The sequence below is a fragment of the Dendropsophus ebraccatus genome, chromosome 9, assembly GCF_027789765.1.
Source record: "Dendropsophus ebraccatus isolate aDenEbr1 chromosome 9, aDenEbr1.pat, whole genome shotgun sequence".
NCBI classification, from domain to species: domain Eukaryota; kingdom Metazoa; phylum Chordata; class Amphibia; order Anura; family Hylidae; genus Dendropsophus; species Dendropsophus ebraccatus.
Genome location: NC_091462.1, coordinates 110,575,025 through 110,588,785, shown reverse-complemented (window position 1 = coordinate 110,588,785; position 13,761 = coordinate 110,575,025). Strand labels below are relative to the sequence as shown.

The 13,761-nt window shown below is 46.9% G+C and overlaps 1 protein-coding gene across 1 annotated transcript; it reads right to left on the bottom strand.

Annotated features, from left to right (window-relative positions):
- Positions 1–342: 342 nt before the first annotated feature.
- On the bottom strand, positions 343–13,488 carry MTO1 (mitochondrial tRNA translation optimization 1). Its single transcript, XM_069984380.1, has 13 exons — positions 13,287–13,488; positions 7,034–7,232; positions 6,691–6,890; positions 5,941–6,058; positions 5,342–5,631; positions 4,952–5,064; positions 4,684–4,874; positions 4,352–4,482; positions 3,270–3,474; positions 2,997–3,168; positions 1,883–2,001; positions 1,566–1,723; positions 343–861 (listed from the first exon to the last, which is right to left on the bottom strand). Exons 1-13 carry the CDS (start codon positions 13,362–13,364, stop codon positions 697–699), a joined length of 2,139 nt encoding a protein of 712 aa, XP_069840481.1. The 5' UTR covers positions 13,365–13,488; the 3' UTR covers positions 343–696.
- Between the last annotated feature and the right edge of the window lie 273 nt (positions 13,489–13,761).

Here is a 13,761-nt window from a genome sequence, read left to right as displayed (position 1 = left end):
GTAGGAGGAGGCCCACTCTCAGGATATATATACTGGGTGCCATATTTGAATGAATGAGATCCACTTTGACAATATATGTGTCAGTGATTCTTCGATGTGCACAATAAACGTGCAATTTGGAGCACACAGCACTCTTGAAGTCCATCAAAATCAGTGTCACCTTAATTACATACAAGAAGCCTCACTAGTGTTCTTCAAGGACCTTCCACACAGTGATGTCACTATGAAGTGGATGATGGCACAACCCATTCGGATCAGGTGGAGCCACACTGTTGTCTCTTTCCAAGGGAACCAGCAATCTATTGAAAAAGCGGTTTTAGCTGCAAATGGAAACAAGGAAACTAATAATTTGCAGGTTTTAGCTAAAAGCTGAAGTGCACGTTTATAAGAAAAGAAAATGAGAATGATACAGCAATAAGTTACACATCACGACTCCCATCTGTCCAGAATATTCTGTTGTGCGTAATACAGCTGGTGCTACAGTCCAGGACCGGTCCTCAGGAGAGCTGGGGGGGCTGTACTGTGTGTGGGTCACATGAGCCATCACCGCTCTCCCAGACTGACATGTAGCTAAAGAATCAGCGAGTCAGAGTCACTTATAGCAGCAAAACCGAAAAGACAGAATCCAGGAGATTACAAGAGACTAATCCTCACATATGTAACAGCAGTGGAGGCCTCCGGCGGTATACTGTACTGCTATACTGTCTGCTGGCTCAGAGTCCGGCTCCCAGGGTCATCACCACCCCTGAAGCTCTGCAATCCTTTTCTGCCCTCTGCTGAACGGCTGCTGGACCTAACATATCGTAATAAATTCAGTATGGCGGCAGGCGTCACTCCAGGGATGCGGAAGGCAGCGCCAATCTGTGGAGAGTAGAGCAATATAAAACCATTATACTCCATCATCTAAAGACTGTGGCAGAGCTGAGGAACAATCCGCAACATCACACAGTATTATATTATACATTAGGTATTATTATAGTAGTTATATTCGTGTATATAGGGGCAGTATTATAGTAGTTATATTCGTGTATATAGGGGCAGTATTATAGTAGTTATATTCGTGTATATAGGGGCAGTATTATAGTAGTTATATTCGTGTATATAGGGGCAGTATTATAGTAGTTATATTCGTGTATATAGGGGCAGTATTATAGTAGTTATATTCCTGTATATAGGAGGCAGTATTATAGTAGTTATATTCTTGTATATAGGAGCAGTATTATAGTAGTTATATTCCTGTATATAGGAGCAGTATTATACTAGTTATATTCCTGTGTATAGGGAGCAGTATTATAGTAGTTATATTCCTGTACATAGGAGCAGTATTATAGTAGTTATATTCTTGTATATAAGGGGCAGTATTATAGTAGTTATATTCTTGTATATAGGGGGCAGTATTATAGTAGTTATATTCTTGTGTATAGGAGCAGTATTATAGTAGTTATATTCCTGTATATAGGAGCAGTATTATAGTAGTTATATTCTTGTATATAGGGGCAGTATTTTAGGAGTTATATTCTTGTATACAGGGGGTAGTATGATACTTCAGCAGGTATAAATCTAACCGTCTCAGGGCGACTCAGTGATAGTTTCTCTCGGACTTCATTTGATAATGCGACATCCAGACTCATGTAATCCAGGTTTTCTGGTAATATCAAAGACTCGTCTCTCTGAACTTCTGCAATCTCCTTCTGCTGGAATGTGACGTATAACTCATACAAGGCTGGAATATAAAATCCAGTATGTCATCGGGAATGGTATCTCATATACTTCTTTGTTTTAATTCTCAACTTTTTCTGTATTTATCATCAGTATATGGAAGCACACTTGCTACCATCCATAGTATGGAAAGCTGTAATGACTTGGCTCTGCCTCGATTTACCTTCTATTTTTAAGCGTTGGGCTGTGTCGCGCCTTTCACTAAATCTCTGCAGAGAGTCTGGAAACAGTCTGGAGAGGGTCTGGACCTCCACCCCGTCATAGCGTAGAATTTCCACCCCGCTAGAAGTATAGAAGATCACAGCATGTTAGACATCCTTGCCACCTTTCATAGTCGTACCTGAAATGCTCACACTACTGATAGTAAGGAGAAACAGAGCGTACCTGACCATGCTCACACAGTACTGATAGTAAGGAGAGGCAGAGGGTACCTGAGCATGCTCACACTGTACCGATAGTAAGGAGAGGCAGAGGGTACCTGAGCATGCTCACACTGTACTGATAGTAAGGAGAGGCAGAGTGTACCTGAGCATGCTCACACAGTACTGATAGTAAGGAGAGGCAGAGGGTACCTGACCATGCTCACACAGTACTGATAGTAAGGAGAGGCAGAGGGTACCTGAGCATGCTCACACTGTACTGATAGTAAGGAGAGGCAGAGCATACCAGAGCATGCTCACACTGTACTGATACTAAGGAGAGGCAGAGGGTACCTGAGCATGCTCACACTGTACTGATACTAAGGAGAGGCAGAGGGTACCTGAGCATGCTCACACTATACTGATAGTAAGGAGAGGCAGAGTGTACCTGAGCATGCTCACACTGTACTGATAGTAAGGAAAGGCAGAGGGTACCTGAGCATGCTCACACTATACTGATAGTAAGGAGGGGCAGAGTGTACCTGAGCATGCTCACACTGTGCTGATAGTAAGGAGGGGCAGAGTGTACCTGAGCATGCTCACACTGTGCTGATAGTAAGGAGAGGCAAAGGGTACCTGAGCATGCTCACACTATACTGATAGTAAGGAGGGGCAGAGTGTACCTGAGCATGCTTACACTGTGCTGATAGTAAGGAGGGGCAGAGTGTACCTGACCATGCTTACACTGTGCTGATAGTAAGGAGGGGCAGAGTGTACCTGAGCATGCTCACACTGTGCTGATAGTAAGGAGAGGCAAAGGGTACCTGAGCATGCTCACACTATACTGATAGTAAGGAGGGGCAGAGTGTACCTGAGCATGCTCACACTGTGCTGATAGTAAGAAGGGGCAGAGTGTACCTGAGCATGCTCACACGGGCACTGCTGATGTGCGCCTCTGGAATCAGCTGCTGCCACTTTAGAGACGGGAGCTGTAGGGAGTGGAGGGCAGACATTCCATTCTCTAAAGCCTCTTTGGTGGCACGTGCTCGCTCATACCTCTCGTGAGACACGCAGCCGGCTTCTTCATAGCCTGGAAAATATATGATTAGCATATAACATTTATACAGCCAGGCTGATCCATAGTCCACAGTGGTATTGGAGACTTCATCTGGGATTTCTCCCCCTCCTCACCCCTAAGCGACAGCCGCGTATCAGCATTGTCCGGTCGTAGAGTCATGCGGTACTCTGCGCGGCTGGTGAACATGCGGTAGGGTTCTCGAGTGCCTTGTGTGGTCAGGTCATCGATAAGGACTCCAATGTATCCCTGTGTGCGGCTCACTGTGAAGGCTGGACGACCCTTAGCCCTGAGGGCCGCGTTTATTCCTGCTATTATCCCCTGGAAAGATGCAATATATTTATATGATGATGATGTCACACATGCCCATAAAGACTAGCTATACATACACTACAGAAAAGCACCAGCTATAAGAAAGGGTACATATCCCCTCTAAATGGGTTCTCCGCACTCCCTTCCAATGGTACTGGGACCGTTTCTCTACAGCGCCACCAAAGGTGAAATGAAGCATTACAGTGTCCGTTTACATCAATAGGTTGTTTGCGTAATGCAGAACAGGCCGGGTCCTCTGGAGTGAAAGATGCTCACTGACCGTGTATTCCTCTCTGGCCAAGAGAAAAAGATCCTGAGTAGAGGACCCCCTCCCCTATTACAGGGGTTGTTCAACAGAAAAAAAAAATCTTTAAAATCAACAGGCACCAGAAAGTACCAGAGATTTGTAATTTGCTTCTATTAAAAAGTGTCAAGTCTTCCAGTACTTATCAGCTGCTGTATGCCCTACAGGAAGTGGTGTATTCTCCCCAGTCTGACACATTGCTCTCTGCTGCCACCTCTGTCCATGTCAGGAACTGTCCAGGGCAGGAGAGGTTTTCTATGGGGGATTTGCTGCTGCTCTGGACAGTTCCTGACATAGACAGAGGTGGCAGCAGAGAGCACTGTGTCTCACTGCAGAGAATACAACACTTGCAGGACATACAGCAGCTGATAAGTATTGGAAGACTGAAGTGTTTTTTTTTTTTAAATAGAAGTAAATTACTAATCTCTGGCATATTCTGACACCAGTTGATTTGAAAGAAAGAAAATGTTGGTGAACTTCCCCTTTAACTGAAAACTCACAAAACTGGAGAACCCCTTTAAGATTGATAACCAGAAGTAGATGTGAGCTGCCCTCGTCAGAAGGGGTGGCCTTACCACATACCTGAGCTGCCGCCTCTTCATACCCCGTGGTGCCATTGATCTGTCCGGCCAAAAAGAGTCTTTGGACTAGAAATGTCTCCAGTGAGGAGCGCAGCTGGCGAGGGTCTAGGAAGTCGTACTGTACCCCATAACCTGTGAATGTGACACAGAGGGGTCAGAAGTCGTGTCCAGAGAGAAGGTCACACAACAGGTGCATGATGGGTAACACCTGAAGTCTATTTAAATCTACTACAGTGTGATGGGACAGGATAAGCTTCTATAGGGGGAATAGTAAGTGTTATAGTTTTCATGTAGCACCCACATATTCTGTAGCGTTGTACAAGGTCCACTCACCAGGCATCAGCATATGCGCTTTCTCCAGCCCGGGGATCTCCCGCAGGAGCCTCTCCTGAGCCTCGGCTGGCAGAGTGACGGACAGCCCCTGGGGGTAGATGACATCAGAGTCCAGACCCTCCGGTTCCAGCCAGACCTGATGGCTCCGACCAGGAAACCGCAAGACCTTTGATTCAATGGAGGGACAGTACCTGAGGGACAGAGGTGAGGGTGAGTATCAGGGGTCTGATCACGTGATCAAACAGCGACAGGATGTTACGTCACCAACCTGGGGCCGGCGCTGGTCTCCTGGACATGGCTGCTGAGATGGAGATTATCCTGAATGATCTGCTCCACGGCGGCTGTGGTGAAGGTCAGGTGACAGGGGAGCTGCTCCTCAGGCTGAACCAAACACATGGTTATCATATCATCCCCCCACCACGGCTTAGGGTCCATTTACACAGAAAGATTATCTGCCAAAGATTTGAAGCCAAAGCCAGGAATGGATTTGAAAAGAGGAGAAATCTCAGTATTCCCTCTATGACCTGATCTATATATAGTCTGTTTCTGGCTTTGGCTTCAAATTTTTGGCAGATAATCTGTCAGATAATCTTTCTGTGTAAATGGACCCTTAGAGTCTACTGCAGTGCATTGTGGGGGATGGAGTATGAATACATACCTTGATCCAGACACGATCATTCATGAAACTGAAGGGTATGGGAGGATTATCGCCCTCGTGTCTCGCCACCGCACTGAAGTCTACAGACTCCTTTAAGATACGAGGAGGGGTCCCGGTCTTCAACCTTCCAACAGTAAACCCCAAACGCTCCAGAGTCTGTGCCAGACCCACCGCGGGGGCTTCACCCCAGCGGCCGGCAGGAATATGCTCTGTACCGACACGTACCATCCCGCGCAGAAACGTGCCATTGGTCAGCACCACACTGTCGGCAAATATCTTACTGCCATCCGCTGGGGAGAGAGTAAGAATGGGGTGGTAATGTAACTGGGTGTGCTGAAACACTCTGTGCTGCTGGTAACATGCTGGAGATTGTGTGCGATAATACACAAGATACTTAGGTTATTGTTACGTCTCTCCTCCATACTTTACACTGCAGCTCTGTTTGTACTGACTGGCTGCTGAGTATCAGCACAAGCTCAGCAGGAACCTCCGATATGGAAGATCAGCTACACAATGAGGAGATTTCCCACATATCCTGCGTCCAGCTCAACAATACAACAACCAGGGAGACTATGGAAGAACATGGGGATAACACGTACCCAAAATGACTCCGCTGACCTGACATTTCCCAGGGTGACTGGAGTCCGGGGCGTCCAGGATTAGGTCTTCTACAGATCCTTCTGTTACAGTGAGGCCTGGCGTGTTTAGGATCTCCTTCTGTAAACAGTATAATAACACTGAGGTATATAGCTATCCCATAGCAGCATATATACATGAGCACACTGCCATCTACAGGTATCATCACCTACCTGCAGGGCTTTCCCATAGCAGCAGATACACCTGAACACACACTGCCATCTACAGGTATCATCACCTACCTGCAGGGCTGTCCCATAGCAGCATATATACATGAGCACACTGCCATCTACAGGTAACATCACCTACCTGCAGGGCTGTCCCATAGCAGCATATATACATGAGCACACTGCCATCTACAGGTAACATCACCTACCTGCAGGGCTGTCCCATAGCAGCATATATACATGAGCACACTGCCATCTACTGGTCACATCTCCTACCTGCAGGGCTGTCCCATAGCAGCATGTACACATGAGCACACTGCCATCTACTGGTCACATCTCCTACCTGCAGGGCTGTCCCATAGCAGCATATACACCTGAACACACGCTGCCATCTACTGGTGACATCACCTACCTACAGGGCTGTCCCATAGCAGCATATATACATGAGCACACTGCCATCTACTGGTGACATCTCCTACCTGCAGGGCTGTCCCATAGCAGCATATACACATGAGTACACTGCCATCTACTGGTGGCATCACTTACCTGCAGGTTCTGCTTGTATAACTTCCTGTCAATCTGAGCTCGCAGACCCCATACTGCAGGACCCTTGCGACGGTTTAGGACCTTGTAGTGAATCCCGGAGAGGTCACAGATCCTCCCACAAACACCGTCCAGAGCGTCCACCTCTCTCATTAGATGCCCCTTGCCGATGCCCCCAAAAGACGGGTTACAGGACATCTGCCCTGGAGGATGCACAGAGATGACCATTAGATACAGACCATAGAAAGCTCCACCCTCCCTGCCCCTCCGACCACAGCCCAGACATGTGCCCGCTGTGATGGTGGTACAGTGTGCCCAGCCCATGGATGCCACCTGCTGCTGTTACCTATTGTCTCCACCTTGTGGGTTATGAGCAGGGTCCTGGCTCCGGCCCGGGCAGCGGCTGCGGCAGCCTCAGTGCCCGCGTGTCCTCCCCCGACCACCACCACATTGTAGCCCGCCGCCTCCTCATCACTTGGCGCTGAGCTGAGGGCACGTCTGGATATCCGGGAGAGTGTAGAGCGAGCTCCATGATGGAGGATCCACTGCAGGAGAGACATAGTGAGGGAAGAGAACCCCCCAACATCCTTGTCATCACCCACCAGGGTCCCCCGACATCCCTGTCATCCCCCACCAGGGTCCCCCGACATCCCTGTCATCCCCCACCAGGGTCCCCCGACATCCCTGTCATTCCCCACCAGGGTCCCCCGACATCCCTGTCATCCCCCACCAGGGTCCCCCGACATCCCTGTCATCCCCCACCAGGGTCCCCCGACATCCCTGTCATCCCCCACCAGGGTCCCCCGACATCCCTGTCATTCCCCACCAGGGTCCCCCGACATCCCTGTCATCCCCCACCAGGGTCCCCCGACATCCCTGTCATCACCCATCAGGGTCCCCCGACATCCCTGTCATCACCCATCAGGGTCCCCCGACATCCCTGTCATCACCCATCAGGGTCCCCCGACATCCCTGTCATCACCCACCAGGGTCCCCGGACATCCCTGTCATCACCCACCAGGGTCCCCTGACATCCCTGTCATCACCCATCAGGTTCCCCGACATCCCTGTCATCACCCACCAGGGTCCCCCGACATCCCGGTCATCACCCATCAGGGTCCCCCGACATCCCGGTCATCACCCACCAGGGTCCTCCAACATCACTGTCATCACCCATCAGGGTCCCCCGACATCCCTGTCATCCCCCACCAGGGTCCCCCGACATCCCTGTCATCCCCCACCAGGGTCCCCCGACATCCCTGTCATCCCCCACCAGGGTCCCCCGACATCCCTGTCATCCCCCACCAGGGTCCCCCGACATCCCTGTCATCACCCATCAGGGTCCCCCGACAATGGGCAGGTTATAGGGGCGGCCACTGCTGTCTAAATGGGGGACCCCACCTATTACATTTACATGTCCCATAACCTGAAGCCGGATTACACAACCTGTGACACTACAACCCCCAGCATGCCCGAACAGCTAAAAGCAGGGGGGGGGGGGGGATTGGTGTAGGGGAAACCCCCAAAGTGACAGGGCGGGTAATCACCCGCAATATCATCAGAGTATACAGGAGATTACCGGACCACCAGGGACTTAGCATGGCGGAGATAGTGTATCTAAGCAGTGTGATACTGTCTAAAAGTGCTTGCAGCTCTGTCTCAGCACCACAGCAGGCAGTGTCACACATAATAGCATTACAAAAACCAGCTCAGCAAATGTATCACACATGAAAAGCTTAGATACAGTATCACATAGGATAAACATAACAAGCATTAATAGACAGTATCACACATAATAAGCTTAGATACAGCAGCTCAACAGTCAGGGTCATGAATGGTATGCTTAGATATAGTCTGCTAAGCTGCTGTATCCAAGCCTGTTGTGTGATACCATCTGCTGAGCTGCTGTATCTAAGCATGTTGTGTGATACCATCTGCAGAACAGCTGTATCTAAGCCTCTTGTGTGATACCATCTGCTTAGCTGCTGTATCTAAGCCTCTTGTGTGATACCAGCTGCTTAGCTGCTGTATCTAAGGGTACCTTTAGACTAAGAGATTTATCAGACATATTTTTGAAGCCAAAGCCAGGAATGGATTTGAAAAGAGGAGAAATCTCAGTCTTTCCATTATGACCTGTTCTCTGTGTATAGTCTGTTCCTGGATTTGGCTTCCAAAATCTGTCAGATAAATCTCTCTGTGTAAAGGCACCATAAGCCTCTTGTGTAATACCATTTGTTGAGCTGCTGTATCTAAGGCTCTTGTGTGATACCATCTACTGTATCTAAGCCTCATGTGACACCATCTACTGTATCTAAGCCTCATGTGACACCATCTACTGTATCTAAGCTTCTTGTGTGACACCATCTACTGTATCTAAGCTTCTTGTGTGACACCATCTACTGTATCTAAGCTTCTTGTGTGACACCATCTACTGTATCTAAGCTTCCTGTATGATACCATCTGCTGTATCTAAGCCTCCTGTGTGATACCATCTGCTGTATCTAAGCTTCTTGTGTGACACCATCTACTGTATCTAAGCCTCCTGTATGATACCATCTGCTGTATCTAAGCCTCCTGTATGATACCATCTGCTGTATCTAAGCCATCTGCTGTATCTAAGCCTCCTGTGTGATACCATCTGCTGTATCTAAGCCTGTGTGATACCATCTGCTGTATCTAAGCCTCCTGTGTGATACCATCTGCTGTATCTAAGCCTCCTGTGTGATACCATCTGCTGTATCTAAGCCTCCTGTGTGATACCATCTGCTGTATCTAAGCCTCCTGTGTGATACCATCTGCTGTATCTAAGCCTCCTGTGTGATACCATCTGCTGAATCTAAGCCTCCTGTGTGATACCATCTGCTGAATCTAAGCCTCCTGTGTGATACCATCTGCTGTATCTAAGCCTCCTGTGTGATACCATCTGCTGTATCTAAGCCTCCTGTGTGATACCATCTGCTGTATCTAAGCCTCCTGTGTGATACCATCTGCTGTATCTAAGCCTCCTGTGTGATACCATCTGCTGTATCTAAGCCTCCTGTGTGATACCATCTGCTGTATCTAAGCCTCCTGTGTGATACCATCTGCTGTACCTAAGCCTCCTGTGTGATACCATCTGCTGTATCTAAGCCTCCTGTGTGATATCATCTGCTGTATCTAAGCCTCCTGTGTGATACCATCTGCTGTATCTAAGCCTCCTGTGTGATACCATCTGCTGTATCTAAGCCTCTTGTGTGATACCATCTGCTGTATCTAAGCCTCCTGTGTGATACCATCTGCTGTATCTAAGCCTCCTGTGTGATACCATCTGCTGTATCTAAGCCTCCTGTGTGATACCATCTGCTGTATCTAAGCCTCCTGTGTGATACCATCTGCTGAATCTAAGCCTCCTGTGTGATACCATCTGCTGTATCTAAGCCTCCTGTGTGATACCATCTGCTGTATCTAAGCCTCCTGTGTGATACCATCTGCTGTATCTAAGCCTCCTGTGTGATACCATCTGCTGTATCTAAGCCTCCTGTGTGATACCATCTGCTGTATCTATTTTTACAATATTTTATTGAAGTTATACATAAATACAAAGTGATAAGAACAATCATAAAATAGATAAACTATGATAAGTCAGTAGACTTATATAAAATTATATAAATAAATATAACAAATCATTAAAACAGACAAAGCAACCAATTATTGCTCTAACATACAATTGAAGTAATATTGTATCATACTATGCTCTATATCAAGTACAGGTAAGTACTCCCAGGGTACCTGCAACCATTGTTTTGTGATACCAAGTTGTATTGGAAAATTGTTGCATAACAGAGTTTCTTTCTTCTGTAGACAGAACATTCACTATAAAAAGTTTCCATTTTTTCATGAAAGAAATCGTAAACTTTTCATTACTACGTAGGGTATCAATCATTTCCCAATGAAGTGTTTCTTTGAGATTATCAACCAACTCTGGTATTGTAGGGGATGTAGACTTGAGCCAATGATTTAATAGGCATTTAAGAGCTAACAATAGAGTAAGGTGAACTCCGGGAGGAATAGTCTTTGTGGCTGAGAGAGCCTCACCTCCTTCCGTCACGTCGTGGAACAAATAACAGATTGGATCAAAAGGCAAAGACGTGTCCCAAGTGTTTGTTAGAAAAGATTCTATCAATTTCCAATATAAGTGGACATGGGGACACAGCCATACACAGTGAAAGAGATCAGCTTTAGATTTAGCACATTTAGGACAGTGTTGTAAATAACCTTCTAGGTGTTGAGTATAAGAGAGATTAAAAGCATATATTGCTTTGTTTAACAGTCGGAAGTGGAGCTCTCTCAGTTTTGTGCTAGGAGTAGCGGTGTGAACGAATTTAATTCCATTTAATAATCGTTGTTCTAAAACATTACATTGTAAGTCGTCATACCATTTTTTAACAAATGCCGGGGGGGCACGGTCAAAAGAAATGGAGGAAAGCATTTGGTATATTTGTGACAGGGAAAGTCGTAAGGTCGTTTTGGAGCAAAGAAGGTCAAACGGTCCCGATTTTTCCATCTGCTGTATCTAAGCCTCCTGTGTGATACCATCTGCTGTATCTAAGCCTCCTGTGTGATACCATCTGCTGTATCTAAGCCTCCTGTGTGATACCATCTGCTGTATCTAAGCCTCCTGTGTGATATCATCTGCTGTATCTAAGCCTCCTGTGTGATACCATCTGCTGTATCTAAGCCTCCTGTGTGATACCATCTGCTGTATCTAAGCCTCTTGTGTGATACCATCTGCTGTATCTAAGCCTTTTGTGTGATATCATCTGCTGTATCTAAGCCTCCTGTGTGATACCATCTGCTGTATCTAAGCCTCCTGTGTGATACCATCTGCTGTATCTAAGCCTCTTGTGTGATACCATCTGCTGTATCTAAGCCTCCTGTGTGATACCATCTGCTGTATCTAAGCCTCCTGTGTGATACCATCTGCTGTATCTAAGCCTCCTGTGTGATACCATCTGCTGAATCTAAGCCTCCTGTGTGATACCATCTGCTGTATCTAAGCCTCCTGTGTGATACCATCTGCTGTATCTAAGCCTCCTGTGTGATACCATCTGCTGAATCTAAGCCTCCTGTGTGATACCATCTGCTGTATCTAAGCCTCCTGTGTGATACCATCTGCTGTATCTAAGCCTCCTGTGTGATACCATCTGCTGTATCTAAGCCTCCTGTGTGATACCATCTGCTGTATCTAAGCCTCCTGTGTGATATCATCTGCTGTATCTAAGCCTCCTGTGTGATACCATCTGCTGTATCTAAGCCTCCTGTGTGATACCATCTGCTGTATCTAAGCCTCTTGTGTGATACCATCTGCTGTATCTAAGCCTTTTGTGTGATATCATCTGCTGTATCTAAGCCTCCTGTGTGATACCATCTGCTGTATCTAAGCCTCCTGTGTGATACCATCTGCTGTATCTAAGCCTCTTGTGTGATACCATCTGCTGTATCTAAGCCTCCTGTGTGATACCATCTGCTGTATCTAAGCCTCCTGTGTGATACCATCTGCTGTATCTAAGCCTCCTGTGTGATACCATCTGCTGAATCTAAGCCTCCTGTGTGATACCATCTGCTGTATCTAAGCCTCCTGTGTGATACCATCTGCTGTATCTAAGCCTCCTGTGTGATACCATCTGCTGTATCTAAGCCTCCTGTGTGATACCATCTGCTGTATCTAAGCCTCCTGTGTGATACCATCTGCTGTATCTAAGCCTCCTGTGTGATACCATCTGCTGTATCTAAGCCTCCTGTGTGATACCATCTGCTGTATCTAAGCCTCCTGTGTGATACCATCTGCTGTATCTAAGCCTCCTGTGTGATATCATCTGCTGTATCTAAGCCTCCTGTGTGATACCATCTGCTGTATCTAAGCCTCCTGTGTGATACCATCTGCTGTATCTAAGCCTCTTGTGTGATACCATCTGCTGTATCTAAGCCTTTTGTGTGATATCATCTGCTGTATCTAAGCCTCCTGTGTGATACCATCTGCTGTATCTAAGCCTTCTGTGTGATACCATCTGCTGTATCTAAGCCTCTTGTGTGATACCATCTGCTGAGGTAACCTTACTATATGTGATACTACCTGCTAAGCTACTGTATCCCATCCTAATCTTATTAAACAGTCTGAGGAGCTAGTGTATCTAAGCTTTTCATGTGTGATACCATCTATTATCAATGTATAATCCTATCATGTGTGATACTGTTTATTGATCTAATGTATCTAAACTTTTTATGTGATGTTTGTTGAGCAACTGTATCTAAGCCTGTGGTGATGCTGTCTGTGTATCTCATCCTAACGACTCCCTGTATCTAAGCCTATCATATGTGCTTCTGTCTTCTGTATGTAGTACGGTCTGCTGAGCTGCTGTATCTCATCCTATCTGCTGTATCACGTGACAGTGCTTAGCTACAGTATCTAAGCATGTACCATGTGTTATATCCTCTTTAGCTACGGCCGTGTATGTTGTAGTACTAGAGGTCGCAGCCGGGATGTCTTCTCACCATAGCCGCCCTGTCACCCCCCTATACACACCTATAGACGACACTATCTTCTCTATCCCCATTCTCACCTTTCCTCCGTGTTCCGCTATGGACGCCGCCATCTTGGTGGCCTTCCGACCTACCATAGAGACGGCGGACACTCCCATGTGCGCTCTAGGCTGTGGAGGACCGCAGCGGCACCTCTCTATGGTGCTGCGAAACGGTGGATGCTATTTCCAAGCGGGCTGAAGGATGACATCATGCCCATGTGACCAGCCTCTTGTGTGGGCGGAGCTATAGTCAGCCAGCTCTGTTCCCTGGGTTTCCTGTCAACACAAAGGGGCCTGTCAGTGTGTACAGAGTGTTGGAGGATCCTGGAGGTTACTGGTACCAGTTTACACTCTGCTTCTTTACAACCTCTGTATTACACCTTTATAATGAGTTCACAGAATAAAAGTTTTTATTTTTTTTTACTAAAAATAATTGTCCGGTTTTGTTATCTTTGTGGTTTATAAAAACTTTAAAGGGAAACTATTGTCCGGTTAGAAGCATCTATCCTGCTGT

Bases quoted from the DNA above. Each gene is read 5' to 3' on its own strand.
- MTO1 (XM_069984380.1), bottom strand. From the start codon at position 13,364: ATGGGAGTGTCCGCCGTCTCTATGGTAGGTCGGAAGGCCACCAAGATG. The intron at 6,059-6,690 runs GTAAGTGATGCC...TACTGTTTACAG, and splicing joins TATACAAGCAGAACCTGCAG to AAGGAGATCCTAAACACGCC. The intron at 3,169-3,269 runs GTGAGGAGGGGG...TATATTTTCCAG, and splicing joins TACGCGGCTGTCGCTTAGGG to GCTATGAAGAAGCCGGCTGC.